This window comes from Eriocheir sinensis, chromosome 7 (assembly GCF_024679095.1).
Source record: "Eriocheir sinensis breed Jianghai 21 chromosome 7, ASM2467909v1, whole genome shotgun sequence".
In the NCBI taxonomy this organism is placed as follows: domain Eukaryota; kingdom Metazoa; phylum Arthropoda; class Malacostraca; order Decapoda; family Varunidae; genus Eriocheir; species Eriocheir sinensis.
In genome coordinates, this window is record NC_066515.1 from 1,639,813 (window position 1) to 1,665,596 (window position 25,784).

Sequence of the window (25,784 nt, forward strand, 5' to 3'; positions counted from 1 at the left end):
GTTAACTCTTGCATAAGTGAGTTGGACAGTACCTACAGGGATGAAAGAGTGGAGATGCTGGTTAACTCTTGCATAAGTGAGTTGGACAGCACAGGGATGAAAGAGTGGAGATGCTGGTTAACTCTTGCATTAGGGAGTTGGACAGTACAGGGATGAAAGAGTGGAGATGCTGGTTAACTCTTGCATAAGTGAGTTGGACAGTCCAGGGATGAAAGAGTGGAGATGCTGGTTAACTCTTGCATTAGGGAGTTGGACAGTCAGGGATGAAAGAGTGGAGGTGCTGGTTAACTCTTGCAATAGGGAGTTGGACAGTACAGGGATGAAAGAGTGGAGATGCTGGTTAACTCTTGCATAAGGGGATGAAAGATTGGAGATGCTGGTTAACTCTTGCATTAGGGATGAAAGATTGGAGATGCTGGTTAACTCTTGCATTAGGGATGAAAGAGTGGAGATGCTGGTTAACTCTTGCATAAGGGGATGAAAGAGTGGAGATGCTGGTTAACTCTTGCATTAGGGATGAAAGATTGGAGATGCTGGTTAACTCTTGCATTAGGGATGAAAGATTGGAGATGCTGGTTAACTCTTGCATCAGGGAGTTAAAATTAGACAGCACAGGGATAAAAGAGAAGAGGAAGAAGAGGAAGAGGAAGAGAAAGAAAAAGAGGAAGAGGAAGAAGAAGAGGAAGAAGAAGAGGAAGATTGATTGATTGATAGTTTATTGTTGCAGGTAAACAACAAGGGAGAAGGGAGGAACATGCCATCCCTACCCCCAGGCAGGACAGAGTGAAGAAGAGGAAGAAAAAGAAGAAGAGGAAGAGGAAGAAGAAGAAGAGGAAGAAGAAGAGGAAGAAAAAGAGGAAGAGGAAGAACAGGAAAAAAGAAGAAGAGGAAAAAGAAGAAGACGAAAAAGAAAAATCAGAAAAAGAATTAACTGCTAAAAAAATACAGCAATTAAAATATGAAAGATTAGGAAATAAGGAAGGAATTGGGAGGTACATGGAGAGGAAGAAGGAAAGAAAAGACATCAGGGAGGTACACAGGGCAAAAAATAAAGGAAAATAGAGGCAGAAGAAGAAAAAGACACCGAAGGAGGAGGAGGAGGAAGAGGAAGAGGAGGAGGAAGAAGAGAAGAGGAACCGTCCCGGGCGCCAGTCGGTCCCTTGCGCTAGAAAGTGTAGGGCGGATCAGGAGACGGAGGCGGAGAAGTTGTCACATTTTTCCCTTTTTTCCCTCCTTCCCCGCCTTTGGGAGAGCCATGGCGCGGCGGAGAGACTACTCATACATCAGCCCGTGTGTGAAGTGGACGCTCTTCTTCTTCAACTTCATCTTCTGGGTAAAAAAGGGAAAAAAGATAAGGGAGTGGGCGTGAGGGTTGCCTGCTGTCCTTTGTTATTGTTTTGGGGAGTCTTTGTTTTGGGGTGATTTTTTGGGGTGTTTTTGGTGGTTTTGGGTTATGGAGAAAAGGTTTAATGGGTTGGAATTGGTTTGGTGGATAACTTTGAGGTTTTATGAAATATGGAAATTCTGACGGATGTGAATTTTAATGTTTTTTGTTTGGTTGATTAATTTGTTGACCTCCATTTTGGTTCCGGGTTGAATTTTGGGTTAATTTGTTAGCTTTAGATGATAGGAGAGGAATTTAATGGCCCAGGATTTGTTTTAATGGAAATTCCTGAGGTTTTACGAAATATGGAAATTCTGACGGATGTGAATTTTAATGTTTTGTTTGGTTAATTAACTTATTGACCTCCATTTTGGTTCCGGGTTGAATTTTGGGTTAATTTGTTTGTTTTAGATGATAGGAGAGGAATTTAATGGCCCAGAATTTGTTTTGGTGGATAATTTTGACGTTTTACGAAATATGGAAATTCTGACGGATGTGAATTTTAATGTTTTTTGTTTGGTTGATTAATTTATTGACCTCCATTTTGGTTCCGGGTTGAATTTTGGGTTAATTTGTTAGTTTTAGATGATAGGAGAGGAATTTGAGGAATTTAATGGCCCAGAATTCGTTTGGTGGATAATTTTGACGTTTTATGAAATACTGAAATTCTGACGGATGTGAATTTTCATGTTTTTGTTTGTTTTGCTTCATTTCTTGACCTCCATTTTGGTCCCGGGGTGTTTTTTGGTGTTTTTGTCAGGTTTAAATAATGGGAGAGGAATTTAATGGCCCAGAATTTGTTTTGACGTTTTACGAAATAGGGAAATTCTGACGGATGTGAATTTTCATGTTTTTGTTGTTTTGCTTCATTTCTTGACCTCCATTTTAGTTCCGGGTTGAATTTTGGGTTAATTTGTTTGTTTTAGATGATAGGAGAGGAATTTAATGGCCCAGGATTTGTTTTAATGGAAATTCCTGAGGTTTTACGAAATATGGAAATTCTGATGTGTGTTTTTTATGATTTTTCTTCCTCCATTCTTATTGAGGTGTGTATTTTGGTCTTTTTTGTGTCGCCTAGTCAATGGGTGAGGCGAACAATGGTTTAGAATTTATTTTAATGGAGATTCTTGAGCTTTTACAAAAAATAGGATAAAATGTGGTTTGTTATTTTAGGATAAGATTATCAAGAAGGTTGCCACCTCTTGTGAAGGCAATACTTACCAGATGGATTATTGCAGTAAATAATGAGTTCTGGAAAATAGAAATGAGGTAGAAAATCATGGAATTCACAACATTTATCACCAGAAAACATGAACCTCGTAAGAAAATCGTTGGTTGGGTGAAACTGTAAATTGTCCCGCAGGTTAAGTTAGGTTAGGTTAGTTTAGATATATTCGGCATGGGTGGTGGTTAAGTTAAGTACAGGTTAGGTTAGGTTAGTTTAAATATATTCGGCATGGGTGGTGGTTAAGTACAGGTTAAGTTAGGTTGGGTTAGTTTAGATATATTCGGCATGGGTGGTGGTTAAGTTAAGTACAGGTTAAGTTAGGTTAGGTTAGTTTAAATATATTCGGCATGGGTGGTGGTTAAGTTAAGTACAGGTTAGGTTAGGTTAGGTTAGTTTAGATATATTCGGCATGGGTGGTGGTTAAGTTAAGTACAGGTTAAGTTAGGTTAGGTTAGTTTAAATATATTCGGCATGGGTGGTGGTTAAGTTAAGTACAGGTTAAGTTAGGTTAGGTTAGGTTAGGTTAGTTTAAGTGTATTTGGCACGCGGTGTGAGGCGGCGGAAATATGCAGCAAAAGACGGGACAGGGAATGCAGGCCGGAGGTAACAGGCAGGGGAGGGGGAGTGAAGGTCCCTCATAAGGAAGGGTAAGTTAGGTTAGATTAGGTTAGATTTATTCAGCATGCGGGATTGAAGGAAAAAAAAAAAAAGAGGGGAAATGAAGGTGGGAGAGAAGGGAGAGAAGAATTATAGGTAAGAGAGAGAGAGAGAGAGAGAGAGAGAGAGAGGGGGGGGTGGGGATGTGGGGGGAAGGAAATCTCTCAACAGGAAATGAGTTGTTTTCTGGATAATTTTCTCAATCATTTCATTATCACATTGTTGCGTCATCAGTGTGTTGGTGCAGGAAGGGAAAGCTTATTACTACTACTACTACTACTACTACTACTACTACTACTACTACTACTACTATTTCTACTACTACTACTACTACTACTACTACTACTACTACTACTACTACTATTAAACATGACTGTGGGCTTTTTTTGTATATATTTATTTATGTATTTATTTTTGTCCTTGAGCTGTTTCCTTCACTGTAAAAAAAATAGATTACTAATGGTGGTACTATTTATACTACTACTACTACTACTACTACTACTACTACTACTACTACTACTTCTACTACTACTACTACTACAAGGTTAGGTTTGGTTAGGTATGTGGCTGGGCCCTTATATTCCTATTAAACTAACTTCTTTTTATCATTTTTCTCTATCAATTTCTTCATATATATTACTTCCCATCATTTTCACTAATTATTATAACTGTATTTCTTTAATTTATGCTATTTATCCCATTTTCTTTCTTTTACATTCACAACCTTCTATATATTTTCACTGTTATCTTCCTATCTTGTCTTTATTTTCACCCCGAGCTAACCTATCTCTTCCTATCTTCAGTTACGGTCTCTGCTTCTCACGATATTTTTATAACATTATTTTAACTTGTTCAAATTTCCTCTTAATTTTATCTGTTGCTGCGTTGCCTTGTGTTGTTATCGGCACCTTCATTGTTCTTCCTTATCAGAACATATTATCAGTTATTTTTATCTTCCTCGGTATATTTTCTTCCATTAGTGTTACCTTCATATTCCCTGCTCCCTAATTACATCTCATTTATTAACCCGGTAGCAGCAGGGATCATGTTTCTTAATGGTCCCTCCAAAAATGAGAAAAATCACCCCTCGCACGAACCATTTTATAATATACAGTTTTCCCTCAAATAGTACGGTTTTCAATAGTTTGGTTTCTGTTCTATATGGATTGTCATATAAGATCTTTTAGGGTTTTTAAATTTCATGCTTATTGGGAAATTTAAAAACACTAAAAAAATCTTCTTGGAAAATCCACATAAACTATTGGAAACTATACTATTTGAGGGACGACTGTATTTTTACTTCTTAAAATTTATATACAACCCTATTTTGTATTATCCTACGGAAGATCTTTCAGGGTTTTTAAATTTCATGCTTATTGGGAAATTTAAAAACCATAAAAAAATCTTCTTGGAAAATCCACATAAACTATTGGAAACTATACTATTTGAGGGATGACTATTTTTTTTTTTTTATTTTTTTTTTTTATTTATATACAACCCTATTACCTATTATTATTTTCCTATTACTTTCCTTAATATGCATCATTTTTCTCCATTATTTTCACCATTATCAGGGGCTTCGTGGTGCAGTGGTTAGCACACTCGGCTCACAACCGAGAGAGCCTGGGTTCGATTCCCGGGCGGAGTGGAAAAATTTGGGTGGCTTTTCCGATACCCTACGCCCCTGTACACCCAGCAGTGAATGGGTACCAGGTATTAATCGGGGGTTGTGTCCCGTCTCCTGGGGTCTGTTGCCTTCTCCTGTAATTCCTTCCCCTTCTGTCTCTCTCCGGCATATGACCACAGATGTTGCGCCGACTAAACGAAACTCTCTCTCTCTCCAGCAGTGAATGGGTACCAGGTATTAATCAGGGGTTGTGTCCTGTCTCCTGGGGTCTGTTTCCTTCTCCTATAATTCCTTCCCCTTCTGTCTCTCTCCGGCATATGACCACAGATGTTGCGCCGACTAAACGAAACTTTCCAACTTTTTCCCTCTCTCCTTTCTCCCAGTAGTGAATGGGTACCAGGTATTAATCGGGGGTTGTGTCCCGTCTCCTGGGGTCTGTTTCCTTCTCCTATAATTCCTTCCCCTTCTGTCTCTCTCCGGCATACGACCACAGATGTTGCGCCCACTAAACAAAACTCAACTTTATCTCTCTCTCCCCCTTCTACAGCTGCTGGGTCTGCTGCTGGTTGCTATTGGTCTATATGGCGTCGTCTTCACAGCCCAGGAGATCAATGGCCTCAAGTCCGTGGAGGTTGCGTATATCGTCCTCACCGACCTGTCCGGGGTCATGGTTGCGCTGGGCACCATCATCTTCATTGTGTCCTTCGCTGGCTGTGTCGGAGCCCTGAGGGAGAACCTGTGTCTGCTGAAGCTGGTATGTGTGTGTGTGTGTGTGTGTGTGTGTTATTTTCTTTATCAAATCATATCGTCAAATTTGTCGGCGTATTTCTCTCTATCTAATTATTTTTCCCTTTTTTTAATTTTTTTTCCATGGTGATAATTTTTCCGTCATGTCTTAACCCCCTTCCCCTCTTCTCCCCCATCGTCGTCGCAGTACTTCTGGAGCCTCACGATCTTCCTCATCGCTGAGTTGATGTTCGCCATTGCCTGCATCATTTTCCCGTGGAAGTCGCGCGAGATCATCGAGAGCGTTCTGTCCAAGAGGCTTATCGAGGACTACAGGGAAAGCCAGAACACTCAGAACTTTGTGGACTTTCTACAGCGACAGGTACGGACTAGTGTATTCTTCCTCTTCTTCTTAAGTTAGATAAAGAAAGGTTAGGGTACGTAAAATTAGATTGGAGTTTGATTAGGCTGAGATAAAGTTAGGTTAGGCTAGGGTAAGGTGTTAGGTAAATATATGTTAGGTTAGGTGCAGTTAGGTAAATTCATGTTAGGTAAGGTTAGGTTAGGCTAGGGTAAGGTTAGATTATGTTAGGTGGTGTTGGGTAAATTCATGTTAGGTTATATTGGGTTAGGTTAGGTCAGGTTAGGTAAATTCATGTTAGGTAAGGTTAGGTTAGCCTAGGGTAAGGTTAGATTATGTTAGGTGGTGTTGGGTAAATTCATGTTAGGTTATATTGGGTTAGGTTAGGTCATGTTAGGTAAGGTTAGGTTAGGCTAGGGTAAGGTTAGATTATGTTAGGTGGTGTTGGGTAAATTCCTGTTAGGTTATATTGGGTTAGGTTAGGTCATGTTAGGTAAATTCATGTTAGGTAAGGTTAGGTTAGGCTAGGGTAAGGTTAGATTATGTTAGGTGGTGTTCGGTAAATTCATGTTAGGTTATATTGGGTTAGGTTAGGTCATGTTAGGTAAATTCATGTTAGGTAAGGTTAGGTTAGGCTAGGGTAAGGTTAGATTATGTTAGGTGGTGTTGGGTAAATTCATGTTAGGTTATATTGGGTTAGGTTAGGTCATGTTAGGTAAATTCATGTTAGGTAAGGTTAGGTTAGGGTAAGGTTAGATTATGTTAGGTGGTGTTAGGTTATATTGGGTTAGGTTAGGTTACGTGGGGTTAGGTAAATTTAGATTGGGCTAAGTTAGGCAACATTAAAACACTCAGAACTTTGTGGACTTCCTAGAGCGACAGGTACGGACCAGTGTATTCTTCCTCTTCTTCTTTAACCCAGTATCAGCGGGGGTCATGTTTCTTAATGGTCCCTCTAAGTGAGAAAAATGAGAAAAAATCATCACTCACGCAAACCATTTCATAATATATCAAAGCATTTGTGATCAGTTTATGCATCATCTAATTTGGGGGGTTTATATCATGGCACAAATTTGGCCCGTCGCTGCTACACGGTAAAGCCACAAATTTGGCCCGTCGCTGCTGCACGGTAAAGCCACAAATTTGGCCCGTCGCTGCTACACGGCAAAGCCACAAATTTGGCCCGTCGCTGCTACACGGTAAAGCCACAAATTTGGCCCATCGCTGCTACACTGTAAAGCCACAAATTTGGCCCGTTGCTGCTACACGGTAAAGCCACAAATTTGCCCCGTCGCTGCTACACGGTAAAGCCACAAATTTGGCCCGTCGCTGGTACCGGGATAACCAACAATGGACGAGCAAATGAAACAGACTTTGTACTCACTACTAAGTCTTCCTTGCTCTAATGGTGCCATCCAGAAGCCTCTACATGCCCTGGTTATAGAGAGACAGTGAGTTGGAGGAGAAAACTCTGTCGGAAACGGCCATGCTAGGTCGTAATGGAAACGCTGCCCCGAGCTCTATTTACGCAAGATAGTCTAAAGTATAGGCTCCCTTCATGCAATACAGCAGCCCCTTTTGTGTGTGGTTGGCGGGAGGGTCATGTGGCGCTTTGGTCTGAGGGCGGGACCTGACCTAATCTGACCTTATCTCAACCAAACCTAACCTAATCTAACTCCCACCCAAACCTAACCTAATCTGACCTTATCTCAATCAAACCTAACCTAACCTAATCTGACCTTATCTCAACCAAACCAAACCTAACCTAATCTGACCTTATCCTAACCTAATCTGACCTTATCTCAACCAAACCTAACCTAATCTAACTCCCACCCAAACCTAACCTAATCTGACCTTATCTCAACCAAACCTAACCTAATCTGACCTTATCTCAACCAAACCTAACCTAATCTAACTCTCACCCAAACCTAACCTAATCTGACCTTATCTCACCCAAACCTAACCTAATCTAACTCTCACCCAAACCTAACCTAATCTGACCTTATCTCATCCAAACCTAACCTAATCTAACTCTCACCCAAACCTAACCTAACCTAATCTGACCTTATCTCAACCAAACCTAACCTAATCTAACCTTATCTCAACCAAACCCAACCTAATCTAACCTTATCTCAACCAAACCTAACCTTACCTAATCTAACTCTCACCCAAACCTAACCTAATCTGATCTTATCTCACTCAAACCTAACCTAACCTAATCTGACCTTATCTCAACCTAATCTAACCTAGTCTAACTCACCCAAACCTAACCTAATCTGACCTTATCTCACCCAAACCTAACCTAACCTAATCTGACCTTATCCTAACCTAATTTGACCTTATCTCAACCAAACCTAACCTAACCTAATCTAACTCTCACCCAAACCTAACCTAACCTAATCTAACTCACCCAAACCTAACCTAACCTAACCTAATCTGACCTTATCTCACCCAAACCTAACCTAACCTAATCTGACCTTATCTCAACCAAACCCCCACATTAATACCCATCCCTTCCCCCTCCAGTTCGAGTGCTGCGGCATCACCAATGAGGGATACCAAGACTGGAATTCCAACGAGTACTTTAACTGCTCCCAGGAAAGTCCCAGCGCTGAAAAGTGTGGTGTGCCGGCCTCCTGCTGTATTAAGCCTTGGAACATGGTGAGTCGGAGAGAGAGAGAGGGGGGAGGAGGAGGAGAGAACAGGGAGAGAGGGAGAGAAAGAGAGAGGGAGGATGGGGTTGTGAGTCAGAGAGGGAGAGATGGGGAGGAAGGGATAGAAAGAGAGGAGGAGGGAGAGAAAGAGAGGGAGGGAGAGAAAGAGAAGGGGAGGAAGGGAGAGAGAGGGAGGAAGGGAGAGAAAGAGAGGGAGGAGGAGGAAGGGAGAGAAAGAGAGAGAGGGGGAGGGAGAGAAAGAGAGGGAGGAAGGGAGAGAAAGAGAGAGGGAGAGAAAGAGAGGGAGGAAGGGAGAGAAAGAGAAGGGGAGGAAGGGAGAGAAAGAGAGGGAGGAAGGGAGAGAACGAGAGGGGCGGGAGAGAAAGAGAGGGGGAGGGAGAGAAAGAGAGGGGAGGAAGGAGAGAAAGAGAAGGGGAGGAAAGAGAGAAGGGGAGGAAGGAGAGAAAGAGAGGGAGGAAGGGAGAGAAAGAGAAGGGGAGGAAGGAGAGAAAGAGGGAGGAAGGGATAGAAAGAGAGGAGGAGGGAGAGAAAGAGAGAGAGGGGGAGGGAGAGAAAGAGAGGGAGGAAGGGAGAGAAAGAGAGAGGGAGGAAGGGAGAGAAAGAGAGGGGGAGGAAGGGAGAGAAAGAGAGAGAGGGGGAGGGAGAGAAAGAGAGGGAGGAAGGGAGAGAAAGAGAGAGAGGGGGAGGGAGAGAAAGAGAGGGAGGAAGGGAGAGAAAGAGAAGGGGAGGAAGGGAGAGAAAGAGAGGGAGGAAGGGAGAGAAAGAGAAGGGGAGGAAGGGAGAGAAAGAAAGAGAGGAGGAGGGAGAGAAAGAGAGGGAGGAAGGGAGAGAAAGAGAGGGGGAGGAAGGGAGAGAGAGAGGGAGGATGGGGTTGTGAGTCAGAGAGGGAGAGAAAGAAAGGGAGAAAGGAAGAGGTAGGGAAAGAAAGAGGGAGGAGGAGGAAGGGAGAGAAAGAGAGAGAGGGGGAGGGAGAGAAAGAGAGGGAGGAAGGGAGAGAAAGAGAGAGGAGGAAGGGAGAAAGAGAGGGGAGGAAGGAGAGAAAGAGAGGGGAGGAAGGAGAGAAAGAAAGGGAAGGGGAGGAAGGGAGAGAAAGAGAGGGAGAGGCAGGGAGGGAGAGAAAGAGAAGGGGAGGAAGGGAGAGAAAGAGAGAGGGGGAGGGAGAGAAAGAGAGAGAGGGGGAGGGAGAGAAAAGAGGGGAGGGAGAAAGAGAGGGAGGAAGGAGAGAAAGAGAGGAAGAGGAGGAAGGGGAGGGAGAGAGAGGGAAGGGGAGGAAGGGAGAGAAAGAGAGAGGAGGGAGAAAGAGAGGGAGGAAGGGAGAGAAAGAGAGGGGGAGGAAGGGAGAGAAAGAGAGGGGGAGGAAGGGAGAGAAAGAGAGGGAGGAAGGGAGAGAAAGAGAGGGGGAGGAAGGGAGAGAAAGAGAGAGGGAGGATGGGGTTGTGAGTCAGAGAGGGAGAGAAAGGGGAGAAAGGGAGAGGTAGGGTAAGAAAGAGGGAGGAGGAACGGAGAGAAAGAGAGAGGGAGGATGGGGTTGTGAGTCAGAGAGGGAGAAAGGGGGAGGAAGGGAGAGAAAGAGAGGGGGAGGAAGGGAGAGAAAGAGAGGGAGATTAGACATAATTTAGAAGGAAAAGATGTATTGAGATTTGGAGAGAGAGAGAGAGAGAGAGAGAGAGAGAGAGAGAGAGAGAGAGAGAGAGAGAGAGAGAGAGAGAGAGAGAGAGAGAGAGAGAGAGAGAGAGAGAGAGAGAGAGAGAGAAGGAAAAAGAGGAAATTTGAATGGAATAAAAAAAATATATATGCATTAAATTTGAAAAAAGAAAGGAGAGAGGAGGAGGAGGAATGGAGGGAGAGGGAAGAAGGAGACAGAGAGAGAGAGAGAGAGAGAGAGAGAGAGAGAGAGAGAGAGAGAGAGAGAGAGAGAGAGAGAGAGAGACCATCAATCTGTTTTTCATAGTAATTGATTATATTTTTTCTTTCTCTTCCACAGTCAACCTACAACTCAATGTGTGGATATGGGATACAGGAGAAGAAGGTGAGTGTGTGTGTGTGTGTGTGTGTGTGTGTGTGTGTACCTAGTTGTAGTTTTATAGGCCTAGGCTTACGCTCATGTGGTCCCATCTCCATATCTGCATTTATCCAACTTTTCCTTAACCCGGTATCAGCAGGGATCATGTTTCTTAATGGTCCCTCCAAGCGAGAAAAATGAGAAAAAATCGCCCCTCACACAAACCATTTCATAATATATATCAAAGCATTTGTGATCAGATTATGTATCATCTATTTTTGGGGGTTTATATCATGGCACAAATTTGGCACGTTGCTGGGACACGGTAAAGCCACAAATTTGGCCCGTTGCTGCTACACGGTAAAGCCACAAATTTGGCCCGTCGCTGCTACCGGGTTAAAGCCACAAATTTGGCCTGTCGTAAAGCCACAAATTTGGTAAAGCCACAAATTTGGCCCGTTGCTGCTACACGGTAAAGCCACAAATTTGGCCCGTCGCTGCTACCGGGTTAAAGCCACAAATTTGGCCTGTCGCTGCTACTGGGTTAAAGCTTTGTACGTTCCTTGCCGATACTACATCCTCACTTAGTCTGTTCCAAGCCTCTGTGTCTCTTTGCGGGAAGCTATATTTCTTTATGTCTCAAGCTTCTCCCCTTCCTCAATTTTTTACTGTGTCCTTGTGTGTTCCTGGTGGTAATTCCTTCTGTTAGTTGTGTGTGTGTGTGTGTGTGTGTGTGTGTGTGTGTGTGTGTGTGTGTGTGTGTGTGTTTATCTATTTGTAGTATCCAGGGCCTGAGGTCAAGCTGGGTTAGTCCTGTCTACTAATCTATATTTGTCCAGCTTTTCCTTCATTCTATGGCCAGTGCTCACCTCAACAATGTCTTTCAATCAAGTCCACTTCCTCAATTTCTCCGGGGGCTTCGTGGTGCAGTGGTTAGCACACTCGCCTCACAACTGAGAGAGCCCGGGTTCGATTCCCGGGCGGAGTGGAAAAATTTGGGCGGCTTTTCCGATACCCTACACCCCTGTCCACCCAGCAGTGAATGGGTACCAGGTATTAATCGGGGGTTGTGTCCCGTCTCCTGGGGTCTGTTACCTTCTCCTGTAATTCCTTCCCTTGTGTGAGTGTGTGTGTGTATTTACCTAGTTGTGATGTACGGGAAGGAGTGTGTGTGTGTGTGTGTGTCTGTGTGTGTGTGTGTGTGTGTGTGTGTGTGTTGTCCTTTGAGCTGCTTCCACTACTGCAAAAAATAAATAAATATCGAAATATGCAAATAAAATACAATAAATCTAACCTAACCTAACCTAACCTAACCTAACCTCTGTTTCCCCCCAGCGTCACGAGGTTTCCGAGACCATCAACCCCGGCGGCTGCGTCACCTCCATCATCCACTTCCTGGAGTCCAACCTGTACTGGGCGGCTGGCGTCATCTTCGGCATCACCCTCTTCCAGGTGAGACGACGAGGGGGGCAGGTGTTTTGTTTTGCTTAATTTGTTTTTGTTAGTTTTTGTGTATGAGGAATTTAGCGCGGACAAATGACTTTCTGGTTGATTTTGTTTGGTGTGCGAGAGGCCAAATCCTTGCATACTCACACTGCTTCTAGTCAGTAAACAGAGGGTCATTTTTCTTCTGTATATAAGCTGTATTTACTCATTCACATTATACAGTTAACTCATTCCTGACATCCCTGTGAGTCTCCAAATCCTTGCATACTCACACTGCTTCTAGTCAGTAAACAGAGGGCCATTTTTCTTCTGTATATAAGCTGTATTTACGCATTCACATTATACAGTTAACTCATACCTGACATCCCTGTGAGTGTCCAAATCTATGAATACTCACACTGCTTCTAGTCAGTAAACAGAGGGACATTTTTCTTCTGTATATAAGCTGTATTTACTCATTCCTGACATTCCCGTGAGTGTCCAAATCTATGAATACTCACACTGCTTCTAGTCAGTAAACAGAGGGACATTTTTCTTCTGTATATAAGCTGTATTTACTCATTCCTGACATTCCCGTGAGTGTCCAAATCCTTGCATACTAACACTGCTTCTAGTCAGTAAACAGAGGGACATTTTTCTTCTGTATATAAGCTGTATTTACTCATTCCTGACATTCCCGTGAGTGTCCAAATCCTTGCATACTAACACTGCTTCTAGTCAGTAAACAGAGGGACATTTTTCTTCTGTATATAAGCTGTATTTACTCATACCTGACATCCCTGTGAGTGTCCAAATCCTTGCATACTAACACTGCTTCTAGTCAGTAAACAGAGGGCCATTTTTCTTTATGTGAGAGATGTAAACAAAGCCGTGTCTTGGTTCATTGGTGGTACATAGTGGGTCCGTTTGGCAGTGACAGGCAGAGAAGGACCCTCCATGCTGCCTGACACATTATGGAGACATCTATACAGTCATCCCTCAAATAGTACAGTTTCCAATAGATCTATACAGTCATCCCTCAAATAGTACAGTTTCCAATAGATCTATACAGTCATCCCTCAAATAGTACAGTTTCCAATAGATCTATACAGTCATCCCTCAAATAGTACAGTTTCCAATAGATCTATACAGTCATCCCTCAAATAGTACAGTTTCCAATAGATCTATACAGTCATCCCTCAAATAGTACAGTTTCCAATAGATCTATACAGTCATCCCTCAAATAGTACAGTTTCCAATAGATCTATACAGTCATCCCTCAAATAGTACAGTTTCCAATCGTACAGTTACGGTTTTACATGGATTTTCTCAGATTTTTTTAGGATTTTTAAATTTCCCGATGAGCAGTAAATTTAAAACTACTCAAAACAGAACTATTGGAAACCTTACTATTTGAGGATGACTGTACCTTGAAAAATGGAGTCATCTAACCAAGCTGGGGTGTTTCCTCAGCCAGTGGGAAATGGTGTGAACTATTTTGGGTGCTTATTTGCTATGATTTCAAGTTCGTCGCATATTAAAAAATACCACATATACAAAGGTCCCAGTTATTCATCACCCAATTATCCGTCGTTCCTGTTTCATGGGCAATATCTGAACAATTTCCGCTGCGACTAAATGATCTCGTACACCATGGCGCCGACACGATCACAGAGGTCCCGCGCTCTTTTCCAAATTCTGCGTTCAAAACAGTGCCATTTCCGCTTTAAATTCACTAGCATGCACTGTCGTACCTGTTCCATGGTGACCAAACTTATGGCCATGGGAGAACGCACCAGTCTTGACCCATATGTGTAAGGTACGTGAATCTGATGTGGTCCGTTCAGCTCCGTAGTAAAACCAGTTGAATGTTCTTATGGGAAATGATGTTGGTGTTTGTTGAATCCAGAGCAGAGAGGAGTGATATTGACCCACTGTTGATGTTTCAGAATAACCTGCAAATAAAAATGTGTGTGTGTGTGTGTGTGTGTGTAATTTTTTTTTTTATTGGTGTTTCATATTTGTAAGTTATGTGGTTTAAACTATTCTTATTCTTATTGTTTTGTTTTGTTTTTTTGTATATATATATTTATGTTTTCTCCTCCCTCTTTCTTTCCCCTCCTCTTCCCTTCTCTCTCTCTCTCTCTCTCTCTCTCTCTCTCTCTCTCTCTCTCTCCCCATCATGTTCCTCTCTGTTCCCTCCTTCCCTCTCTCTCCTTTTTTCTCTTTCTTTTTCTCTTTTTTTCCTCCTTCCTTCCCTTCCCTTCCCTTTCCTTCTCTTCCCTTTCCTTCCCTTCCCTTCACCTTCCTTCCCTTCCTTCCCTTCTTCCTTTCCTTCCCTTCCCCTTCCTTCCCTTCCCTTCCCCTTCCTTCCCTCTTCTTTTCAATCCCTCCCTACCACCTCTTCCTCCCTTCCTCCTCCTCATCCTCCTCTTCTTCCTTCTCCTTTTTCTCCTCCTCTCCTTTCTTCTGTATCTTCTTCCTCTTCTTCATATCCCTCCTCCTCCTCCTCCTCTTCTACCTTCTCATTTTCCTTCCTTTTCCTCCTCCTCCTCTTCCTCTTCCTCTTCCTTCCCCTCGTTTTTTCTTCCTAATCTTCATCCTCTTCCCTCCTCCTCCTCCTCCTCCTCACCCTCTCTCTCTCCCACACAGATGTACGTGACCCACCAGGCCCGTTCCCTAATGGACCAAATCACCTTGCAGCGCGCCCGATGGTACTAACAAACAAACAAACACACGCACATACGAACATAGATATGGGGCTGATGTTGACGCTTGTGATATTTGACGCCACCTACCCCCCCCCTCCCCCCCCCCCCGGCCACCCCTGCTTGTAGTCGTGTGTGTGTGTGTGTGTTCGTGTGTTGGTGTGTGTGTGTGTTTTGTGGGTGGGTTAACGCCGCGTACGAACGGACGAACAAACGTAGAGAGAGTGTTTGGGTTGATGATGATGTCGATGTTGATGTTGATTTCTTGCTTGTTTTGTTTTTCCAGTTTGTTTTTTCTTAATTTTCTTTCTCTAATTTTCTCTATTTTTCTGTTTTTTTTTCTCTTTCTCTGCTTCCTCATTTTTTCTGTTTTACTCAATTTTTTCCTAATTTTTTCTGTTTTCCTCAATTTTTTCCTCATTTTTTCTGTTTTCCTCAATTTTTTCCTCATTTTTTCTGTTTTCCTCAATTTTTTCCTCATTTTTTCTGTTTTCCTCAATTTTTTCCTCATTTTTTCTGTTTTCCTCAATTTTTTCCTCATTTTTTCTGTTTTCCTCAATTTTTTCCTCATTTTTTCTGTTTTACTCAATTTTTTCCTCAAATTTTTCTGTTTTCCTCAATTTTTTCCTCATTTTTTCTGTTTTACTCAATTTTTTCCTCAAATTTTTCTGTTTTCCTCAATTTTTTCCACAATTTTTTCCTCAATTTTTGTTTTACTCAATTTTTTCCTCAATTTTTTCTGTTTTCCTCAATTTTTTCCACAATTTTTTCCTCATTTTTTCTGTTTTACTCAATTTTTTCCTCAAATTTTTCTGTTTTCCTCAATTTTTTCCACAATTTTTTCCTCACTTTTTTCTGCTTTTTCTTCATATGTTTTGTTTTTCTTCAACTGCAACTTTCCCTTTAGTGTTTTTTCTAGTGTTTTTTTTTTTTTTTTTTTAATCTGTATTTGTATGACTTATATTTTTAGTGTTTTGTTTTGATTTCTTGTTTTATTTCCATTTTCTTGGATGCTTTAAAAACTATTAATTCTTAGTAATTTTATATATTGTGTGCGCGTTTGTGTGCGTATGTGTACTGTAACTCCCTTCCGTGTGCGCATATTTGTATATGTGTGTGCGTTTACTCCCTTCTATGTGCGTATGCGTTTTTATCTCCTGTGTGCGTATTTGTGGGAGTGTGCGTTTACTCCCTTCTATGTGTGCGTATGTATGTGTGTGTAGTCAGATTTCCACAACCAGGGACCAGCAAACACGTACACATGTAAACCTCCGTTGTATGTGTGCACGCCATTACCATGTACGTTTTTTAATGGGGGCTTGTGTATGTATATGTATGTATGTTTTTATTGTGCTAGAGTATGTGCGCGTAAACCTCTCATGTACGCTTTTTATATGGGCTAGTGTGTGCGCGCGTGTGTGTGTGTGTGTACGTATATGAAACTGTGTGTGTGTATGTGTCTATGTGTATCCATGTAAGTGTTTTATATTGTGCTAGTATGTGTGTATGTATGTGTATGTGTGTGTGTGTGTGTGTGTGTGTTTTAACTACTGGTAACCTAATTTTATGAATCGCAATTTTTCTACTAACTTACCTATTTCCTATTATGTGTATTTTTGTGTATTTCTCATAATAGGAGTTGACCCTTGACCTAATGGGCTAATGGGGGGAAGGATGTCGGTGGTTAGTGAGTGGTCTGATGCTAATTGGTTCACGGATACTGATAAGTCAATTTCCGTCAGGGTTATTTATTCACAAAAAATACAAACAGGTCATTATGACAAACACAACACATAGAAAGGGTGTTTGTGTGTGTGTATGCGTGTATATGAATGTTGCGTAGTGTAGATGACATTTAAGTGTTGGTGTATGTGTGTGGAACGATATGTAAAAGTGGACTGTAGAAGGACAAGGATAGAATGTGAAAGATTAGCAAGTAACAAAGACAAACTCAACACATAGAAAAGGTGTTTGTGTGTGTGTATGCGTGTATATGAATGTTGCGTAGTGTAGATGACATTTAAGTGTTGGTGTATGTGTGTGGAACAATATGTAAAAGGGGACTGTAGAAGGACAAGGATAGACACTGAAAGATTAGCAAGTAACAAAGACAAACTCAACACATAGAAAGGGTGTTTGTGTGTGTGTATGCGTGTATATGAATGTTGCGTAGTGTAGATGACATATAAGTGTTGGTATATGTGTGTGGTACAATATGTAAAAGGGGACTGTTGAAGGACAAGGATAGACAGTGAAAGATTATCAAGTAACAAAGACAAACACAACACATAGAAAGGGTGTTTGTGTGTGTGTATGCGTGTATATGAATGTTGCGTAGTGTAGATGACATTTAAGTGTTGGTGTATGTGTGTGGAACGATATGTAAAAGAGGACTGTAGAAGGACGAAGATAGACAGTAGAAGATTAGCAAGTAACAAAGACAAACTCAACACATAGAAAAGGTGTTTGTGTGTGGAACAGTATGTAAAAGGGGACTGTAGAAGGACGAGGATAAACAGTAGAAGATTAGCAAGTAACAAAGACAAACTCAACACATAGAAAAGGTGTTTGTGTGTGGAACAGTATGTAAAAGTGGACTGTAGAAGGACAAGGATAGACAGTAGAAGATTAGCAAATAACATGAAAGACAAACTCAACACATAGAGGGTGTTTGTGTGTGTATGTGCGTATATGAATGTTGTGTAGTGTAGATGACATTCACAAAAAACACAAACAGGTCATTGAGACAAACACAACACATAGAAAAGGTGTTTGTGTGTGTGTGTGTGCGTGTATATGTGTTGGCTAATAGGGAGGAGATAATGGGTAAAATTGGGCTTTGGAAGGAGGAGGAGGAGGAGAAAGAAAGAGAGAGAGAGAGAGAGAGAGAGAGAGAGAGAGAGTATAACATAATAAATATATAGAATTCCACCCATTAATTCCAAGCATATTAGGTCAAGGGTCAAATGCAATTCCTAAGATTCCTGATTCCAAGTTTGATTCCCGTTCGATATAAGTAATAATAATAATAATAATAATAATGATAATGAGTGTTGGAATCTCTTTGTGTGTGTGTGTGTGTGTGTGTGTGTGTTAAGTAAGAAAACACACACACACACACACACACACACACTTAACTAACTAACTAACTAACTTATAATAACAAAGAAGGATCTGTTTGTGTGTTTGTTTGTTTGTTTGTCTTGCTTTGGGTCAGTAATTATAAAAAACTATTATTATTATTATTATTATTTTTTTCTAGTTTTAAATAATAAGTAAAAAAAATAATAATGTAATAAATTGATTAATGTTCATTTTACTTATATATAATTAATCAGTTTATTATTATTATTATTATTATTATTATTATTATTATTATTATTATTATTATTATTATTATTATTATTTCCAACTTTGGTGCTAAAAAAAGGAAATATTTCTTTTTTACAGATAATATTATTTTGATATTTTTCCTTTCCTTCTTTTCCTTTCCTTTCCTTTCCTTTTCTTCCCTTTCATTCCCTTCCCTTTCCTTTCCTTCCCTTTCCCTTTCCTTCCATTCCTTTCCTTTCCCTTTCCTTCCTTTCCTTTTCCTTTCCTTCCCTTTCCTTCACTTCCCTTCCCTTCCCTTTCCTTTCCTTTCCTTCCCTTTCATTCCCTTTCCTTTCCTTTCCTTTCCTTCCCTTTCATTCCATTCCCTTCCCTTTCCTTTCCTTCCTTTCCTTTCCTTCCCTTCCTTTTCCTTCCCTTCCCTTCCCTTCCCTTCATTTCCTCTCCTTCCTATTCTGTCATATAAACTCAATACTGACCTCCTCCTCCTCCTCCTCCTCCTCCTCCTCCTCCTCTCTCACTCTCTCACTTTCTTTAATTTTCTCACACACAGGGAGAGTGAGCAAAAATATCTACTTGACTCAAGATGGTACTGAAGCCTCCACTGAGAGAGAGAGAGAGAGAGAGAGAGAGAGAGAGAGAGAGAGAGAGAGAGAGAGAGAGAGAGTGCCTTAACTTAAAATAATATCAAAATAAGTAATATATATCAACTACTTCTACTACTACTACTACTACTACTACTACTACTGCTACTTATGTCCAATGTATTTATAAGTAATTGTTAAGTATAGGCGACAGAACCTTTGTCCACATTCCTATAAGTGAAAATATACTTGGAAATTAAAGTGAAAATATTGTTGAAGGAAAATATTGAAGTTGATATGTGTGTTCTTGCAGGAAAATGTGAAGTTGATATGTGTGTTCTTGCAGGAAAATATGAAGTTGATATGTGTGTTCTTGCAGGAAAATATGGAAGTTGATATGTGTGTTCTTGCAGGAAAATATTGAAGTTGATATGTGTGTTCTTGCAGGAAAATGTGAAGTTGATATGTGTGTTCTTGCAGGAAAATATGAAGTTGATATGTGTGTTCTTGCAGGAAAATATGAAGTTGATATGTGTGTTCTTGCAGGAAAATGTGAAGTTGATATGTGTGTTCTTGCAGGAAAATATTGAAGTTGATATGTGTGTTCTTGCAGGAAAATGTTGAAGTTGATATGTGTGTTCTTGCAGAAAAATATTGAAGTTGATATGTGTGTTCTTGCAGGAAAATGTGAAGTTGATATGTGTGTTCTTGCAGGAAAATATTGAAGTTGATATGTGTGTTCTTGCAGGAAAATATGAAGTTGATATGTGTGTTCTTGCAGGAAAATATGAAGTTGATATGTGTGTTCTTGCAGGAAAATATGAAGTTGATATGTGTGTTCTTGCAGGAAAATATGAAGTTGATATGTGTGTTCTTGCAGGAAAATATGAAGTTGATATGTGTGTTCTTGCAGGAAAATGAAGTTGATATGTGTGTTCTTGCAGGAAAATATGAAGTTGATATGTGTGTTCTTGCAGGAAAATATGAAGTTGATATGTGTGTTCTTGCAGGAAAATATGAAGTTGATATGTGTGTTCTTGCAGGAAAATATGAAGTTGATATGTGTGTTCTTGCAGGAAAATGTGAAGTTGATATGTGTGTTCTTGCAGGAAAATATTGAAGTTGATATGTGTGTTCTTGCAGGAAAATATTGAAGTTGATATGTGTGTTCTTGCAGGAAAATATGAAGTTGATATGTGTGTTCTTGCAGGAAAATATGAAGTTGATATGTGTGTTCTTGCAGGAAAATATTGAAGTTGATATGTGTGTTCTTGAAGGAAAATGTGTGTTCTTGCAGGAAAATAGTCACTATATATTTTTGTCAGAAATTAGCAAAAAAATAGCAATATATGTATAATCTCATAGGGAGGTATTAACTATTATTGCATGGATATTCTTTTACGAAGCTTGTGAATGATCTTTCTATATAAATGGATGATTATTGTATGTATATTCATGTAGGAAAATATAAATTGTAACCACACGAATGTTCTAATAGGGAAAAACTGCATTCGTAAATTTGTTGAGGGAAATCGATATTGTTGGTTTTTTGAATATATTCTTTTGGGAAAATATAAATTGTAACTTCACGAATGTTCTAATAGGGAAAATCTGCACTCGTAAATTGTTTTAGAGGAATTGATATTGTCACTTTTGCGAATATATTCTTGTAGGAAAATATGTTGTCATTGTAAAAGTAATCTCGGGAAAAAAGTGCGTTCGTATACTCTTTGAGGACAATAGAAATCGTCCCTTTACAGACATATTCTTGCAGGAAAACATATTGTCATTGTGATAATATTCTTGTAGGAAAAATATCACACATATATAATCCTTTACAAAGATAAAAGTTGGCAGCTCATAAATATTTCTTAACCCGGTATCAGCAGGGATCATGTTTCTTAATGGTCCCTCCAAGCGAGAAAAATGAAAAAAAATCACCCCTCACACAAACCATTTCATAATATATATCAAAGCATTTGTGATCAGATTATGCATCATCTATTTTGGGGTTTTTATATCATGGCACAAATTTGGCCCGTCGCTGCTACACGGTAAAGCCACAAATTTGGCCCGTCACTGCTACATGGTAAAGCCACAAATTTGGCCTGTCGCTGCTACACGGTAAAGCCACAAATTTGGCCCGTCGCTGCTACATGGTAAAGCCACAAATTTGGCCCGTCGCCTAAAGCCACGAATTTGGCCCGTCACTGCTACACGGTAAAGCCACAAATTTGGCCCGTCGCTGCTACATGGTAAAGCCACAAATTTGGCCCGTCGCTGCTACACGGCAAAGCCACAAATTTGGCCCGTCACTGCTACACGGTAAAGCCACAAATTTGGCCCGTCGCTGCTACATGGTAAAGCCACAAATTTGGCCCGTCGCTGCTACCGGGTTAAAAACATGGAAAACTTCATTTGTGCGAATATTCTTTTATGAAAACAGAAATTAACATTATACAAATATTCTACCATACCTCATACCTCTTAATATGGCCTGGCGCATATAGCTACACGGCACTGTCATTTCGCTGGTTGGCTGGAAGTCGCATTTCGATTGTGTTGTTTTTACACTCATAATCTCTATCAAGAATTTTGTGACTAACAGAACCCTACATTTCTAAACTAACATCTCTGTCCCAAAAGTTAAAAAGTCAAACTAGCCACAGAACTCAACAAATACGAATGCTACGTTTGTAAAAAATCGCGAGATAGCCTATTCCCAAAACAAAACAGTACCAATCTATAATACATTCATTAGCAATGTTAGCAACCCATGGTATATTCTTCTATAGGAAATACGGATATGTACGATTTGGGTGATTGAACTGAATAGCCCCAGTGTGTTCGGCAAGGAAAATGAGGAAGAAGAGGAGGAGGAGGAGGAGGAAGGGTAGAAATACTTAGATGAAAAGAAAAATAGGAAAAAAACAAGAGAGAAAGTAGTAAGTTAGATAAGAAGGAAAAAATAGGCAGAAATAGTTCGATTAAAGGAAAACAGCTCAACTTTTTTAGGCTTCATTCAATCAATTTTGTATTTTGAGAAACTTAGTGGGAAAGGAGAAAAAGAAAGAAGTAGGTTAGATAAAGAGGAAAATAAAGGAAAACAAGGATGAAGAGGAGGAGGAGGAAAAGAGAAATAGGCAGAAATAGTTCGATTAAAGGAAAACAGCTCAACTTGTTTAGGCTATTCAATTTCATCACCCACAATTTCGAGAGAATGTCCCCTTAAGGAAAATTACGTACGATCTACTATTTTGTATTTTCGAGGATTTAGTGTTGTCCGGAAAAGGAGAAGAATCCAGAAATAGTTAGATAAAAGGGAAACGGCTGAATTAACTTATGCTATTCAATTCTGTCACCCATACAGAATTCCGAGAGATGTCCCCTTAAGGAAGATTACGTACGATCTATTATTTTGTATTTTCGAGGATTTGGTGTTGTCCGGAAAAGGAGAAGAATCCAGAAATAGTTAGATAAAAGGGAAACGGCTGAATTAACTTATGCTATTCAATTCTATCACTCATATACACAATTCAGAGAGATGTCCCCTTAAGGAAAGTTACGTACAATCCAGTATTTTGTATTTTCGAGGACTTAGTGTTCGGAAAAGGAGAAGAATCCAGAAATAGTTCGATTAAAGAAAAACAGCTGAATTAACTTAGGCTATTCAATTTTATCACTCATATACACAATTCCGAGAGGATGTCCCCTTAAGGAAAGTTACGTACAATCCATTATTTTGTATTTTTTGAGAACTTAGTGTTGTCCGGAAAAGGAGAAGAATCCAGAAATAGTTCGATTAAAGGAAAACAGCTGAATTAACTTAGGCTATTCAATTTTATCACCCATATACACAATTCCGAGAGATGTCCCCTTAAGGAAAGTTACGTACAATCCATTATTTTGTATTTTCGAGGATTTAGTGTTGTCCGGAAAAGGAGAAGAATGCAGAAATAGTTAGATAAAAGGAAAACAGCTGAATTAACTTAGGCTATTCAATTTTATCACCCATATACACAATTCAGAGAGATGTCCCCTTAAGGAAAGTTACGTACAATCCATTATTTTGTATTTTTGAGAACTTAGTGTTGTCCGGAAAAGGAGAAGAATCCAGAAATAGTTAGATAAAAGGAAAACAGCTCAACTTCTTAGGCTATTCAATTCCATCACCCATACACAATTCTGAGAGATGTCCCCTTAAGGAAAGTTACGTACAATCCATTATTTTGTATTTTTGAGAACTTAGTGTTGTCCGGAAAAGGAAAAGAATACAGAAATAGTTAGATAAAAGGAAAACAGCTGAATTAACTTAGGCTATTCAATTCTATCACCCATATTCACAATTCCGAGAGATGTCCCCTTAAGGAAAGTTACGTACAATCCATTATTTTGTATTTTTGAGAACTTAGTGTTGTCCGGAAAAGGAGAAGAATCCAGAAATAGTTAGATAAAAGGAAAACAGCTCAACTTCTTAGGCTATTCAATTCTATCACCCATATACACAATTCAGAGAGATGTCCCCTTAAGGAAAGTTACGTACAATCCATTATTTTGTATTTTTGAGAACTTAGTGTTGTCCGGAAAAGGAGAAGAATGCAGAAATAGTTAGATTAAAGGAAAACAGCTCCACTTCTTAGGCTATTCAATTCTATCACCCATACACAATTCCGAGAGATGTCCCCTTAAGGAAATTTACATACAATCCATTATTTTGTATTTTCGAGACAAACCGATCGACTTAGTGATGTTTATATTGCGTCCAGTTAGCCGTATAAGGACGTCGTTTATTCTCCGTACAGGGTGATTCATAAGTCTGGAAACAATGGGGTAATATAGTTAGTTTTAATGATAGAAATGAGGATGGTTGTTGACGGAGCCGGGCACAGCTGTCTTCGTTCACTCTATTTTATTTCTATATTCTGGATTTCTCTCTCTTATTTCCTTCCTTCCTTTCTTCCTCCTCCTCTCTCATTTCCTTTATTCTCTAACTCTCTTTCTGTTTTTTCCTTCTCCTCTTTCTCCTCCTCCTCCTCCTCTTCATAAAACCTATTGCTATGTTTCAGAATAAAGTAAACAAAGATATATATTTAGGTTAGTAGTATAATTTTTTTTTTTTTTTATATATCATCATTACTCTCTATTAACCCCCTTAGGTTGCATTAGCTCTGCCTAGCTCCGATAATAACGACAATAATAGTTGTTAAGCTGTTCAAACTAACTTGGCCATTAGGCTCCTCCCCCTTTCTGTATTGAGAGCACGTGATTGGTCGGCTCATGAATAGGCCACGCCCCCTTTCTGTATTGGGGGTACGTGATTGGTCGGTTCTTGATTAGGCCACGCCCCCTTTCTGTATTGGGGTACGTGATTGGTCGGTTCATGAATAGGCCACGCCCCCTTTCTGTATTGAGAGCACGTGATTGGTCGGTTCATAAATAGGCCACGCCCCCTTTCTGTATTGAGAGCACGTGATTGGTCGGTTATTGATTTAGCCACGCTCCTTTCTGTATTGGGGGTACGTGATTGGTCGGTTCATGAATAAACTCCTCCCCCTTTCTGTATTGAGAGCACGTGATTGGTCGGTTCATGAATAGGCCACGCCCCCTTTCTGTATTGAGAGCACGTGATTGGTCGGTTCATAAATAGGCTCCTCCCCCTTTCTGTATTGAGAGCACGTGATTGGTCGGTTCATAAATAGACTCCTCCCTCTTTCTGTATTGGGGGCACGTGATTGGTCGGTTCATAAATAGGCTCCTCCCCCTTTCTGTATTGAGAGCACGTGATTGGTCGGTTCATGAGTAGGCCACGCCCCCTTATTACTAGAGGCTGCCTGTGTTTGGTGGAATTTGAGAACACTTTGATTTTGATAGATTAGAATAAGTAAATAAATCAGTGTGATGATGAAATAGGGAAAAAAATAGTGACGAGAAATAATGGAAAAAAGACAAAATAAAATAGTGATAAATACAACAATAATGATGACAATAAAGAAAAGAAAATGATCAATACTTGTTAAAGAATAAAATAGAATAATCGAGATAATAAAGGAAAATAATCAACTGAAAAATGAAACTAATTAAAAGAATATTGTTATGAACACAAATAAATAAAATAATAAATGATAATGACAATAAATAAAGACATAAATAATAATAAAGAAAATGATAATGAGAAATAATGAAAGAAAATAATAATAATAATAATAACACTTTGTCCCTGTGGTCTCTGGGGGCGTGGGGGGGCGGGGCCTATTCGCCAAGTTAGCCTGAACGGTGTGGTATAATTAAAATGTGTTCAGCTCACTACCATTAGGGTGATTTTAGAAGCTCATCTGCCACCTTGTGTTTGTGTGTGTGAGAGAGAGAGAGAGAGAGTATCTGTGTGTGTGTGTGTGTGTGTTCATATAGATTTTTATTTTTATTTTTTTATTTTTGTCAAACGATTTTTTTTTTGTCACACTTTATTTATTTATTTATTTATTTATTTTTTCTTATTTTTTGTCAGACTAGATTTTGTTTTTTTGTTTTTTTGTTTTTCATCGAACTTACTTTTTTCATTTTCTGTTTTTTTTTAATATATTCTTTTCTCATCAATTATTTTTTCTTTTTATGTCATTGATGAAGTTGATGTTTTCTTTGATATATAAAACCACCTCTGCCTGATAGCAACGATATAATGAATGACTGATGAATGATGAAGATGATTGATGATTGTTCCTTTGATATCTACAACCACCTCTGCCTGATAGTGACGGTATAATGAATGACTGATGAATGATGAAGATGATTGATGATTGTTCCTTTGATATATAAAACCACATCTGCCTGATAGCAACAACATAATGAATGACTGATGAATGATGAAGATGATTGATGATTGTTCCTTTGATATCTACAACCACCTCTGCCTGATAGTGACAATATAATGAATGAATGATGAAGATGATTGATGATTGTTCCTTTGATATCTACAACCACCTCTGCCTGATAGTGACAATATAATGAATGAATGATGAAGATGATTGATGATTGTTCCTTTGATATATAAAACCACCTCTGCCGGATAGTGACAATATA

The 25,784-nt window shown here is 39.8% G+C and overlaps 1 protein-coding gene and 4 long non-coding RNA genes across 25 annotated transcripts in view; 2 read left to right on the top strand and 3 right to left on the bottom strand.

Moving 5' to 3' along the window:
• The first annotated feature begins 1,134 nt into the window (after window positions 1–1,134).
• Window positions 1,135–18,790, top strand: LOC126991900 (tetraspanin-33-like). 12 transcript variants are annotated; one of them, XR_007745919.1, is made up of 8 exons: window positions 1,135–1,333; window positions 5,444–5,650; window positions 5,831–6,004; window positions 8,510–8,644; window positions 10,643–10,687; window positions 11,996–12,112; window positions 14,738–17,153; window positions 17,256–17,809. XR_007745919.1 is itself a non-coding variant. In XM_050850552.1 (8 exons), exons 1-8 carry the CDS (start codon window positions 1,256–1,258, stop codon window positions 18,717–18,719), a joined length of 861 nt encoding a protein of 286 aa, XP_050706509.1. In that variant the 5' UTR covers window positions 1,135–1,255; the 3' UTR covers window positions 18,720–18,790. The 12 variants fall into 12 exon arrangements, 1 of the variants encoding a protein (XP_050706509.1); XR_007745925.1 differs by having other exon boundaries at window positions 17,358–17,809; XR_007745924.1 differs by having other exon boundaries at window positions 14,738–17,090.
• Window positions 18,791–19,793: 1,003 nt separating this feature from the next.
• Window positions 19,794–21,673, bottom strand: LOC126991920 (uncharacterized). Its single transcript, XR_007745950.1, has 2 exons — window positions 21,024–21,673; window positions 19,794–20,892 (listed from the first exon to the last, which is right to left on the bottom strand). It is a non-coding gene; the product is annotated as an uncharacterized LOC126991920 (long non-coding RNA).
• Window positions 21,674–21,927: 254 nt separating this feature from the next.
• On the bottom strand, window positions 21,928–23,586 carry LOC126991965 (uncharacterized). The gene is made up of 2 exons (XR_007745987.1): window positions 23,437–23,586; window positions 21,928–23,276 (listed from the first exon to the last, which is right to left on the bottom strand). It is a non-coding gene; the product is annotated as an uncharacterized LOC126991965 (long non-coding RNA).
• Window positions 23,587–23,960: 374 nt separating this feature from the next.
• Window positions 23,961–24,663, top strand: LOC126991957 (uncharacterized). Its single transcript, XR_007745981.1, has 2 exons — window positions 23,961–24,017; window positions 24,277–24,663. It is a non-coding gene; the product is annotated as an uncharacterized LOC126991957 (long non-coding RNA).
• A 555-nt stretch (window positions 24,664–25,218) lies between these two features.
• Window positions 25,219–25,784, bottom strand: part of LOC126991927 (uncharacterized) — a 1,353-nt gene continuing 787 nt past the window's right edge. The window contains exons 2-4 of one of the 10 annotated variants that reach the window (XR_007745973.1): window positions 25,686–25,784; window positions 25,527–25,609; window positions 25,219–25,360 (exon numbers count right to left, since the gene is read on the bottom strand). The exon at window positions 25,686–25,784 is cut by the window's right edge and continues 125 nt beyond it. This is a non-coding gene — a long non-coding RNA (uncharacterized LOC126991927). The other 9 variants (XR_007745969.1, XR_007745962.1, XR_007745958.1 and 6 more) reach the window with 9 other exon arrangements.

Coding starts and splice junctions, on each gene's coding strand:
- LOC126991900 (XM_050850552.1), top strand. CDS start 1,256: ATGGCGCGGCGGAGAGACTACTCATACATCAGCCCGTGTGTGAAGTGG. Junction 12,113..14,737: donor TCGGCATCACCCTCTTCCAG/GTGAGACGACGA, acceptor TCTCCCACACAG/ATGTACGTGACCCACCAGGC. Junction 14,800..18,676: donor ACCTTGCAGCGCGCCCGATG/GTACTAACAAAC, acceptor TCTCACACACAG/GGAGAGTGAGCAAAAATATC.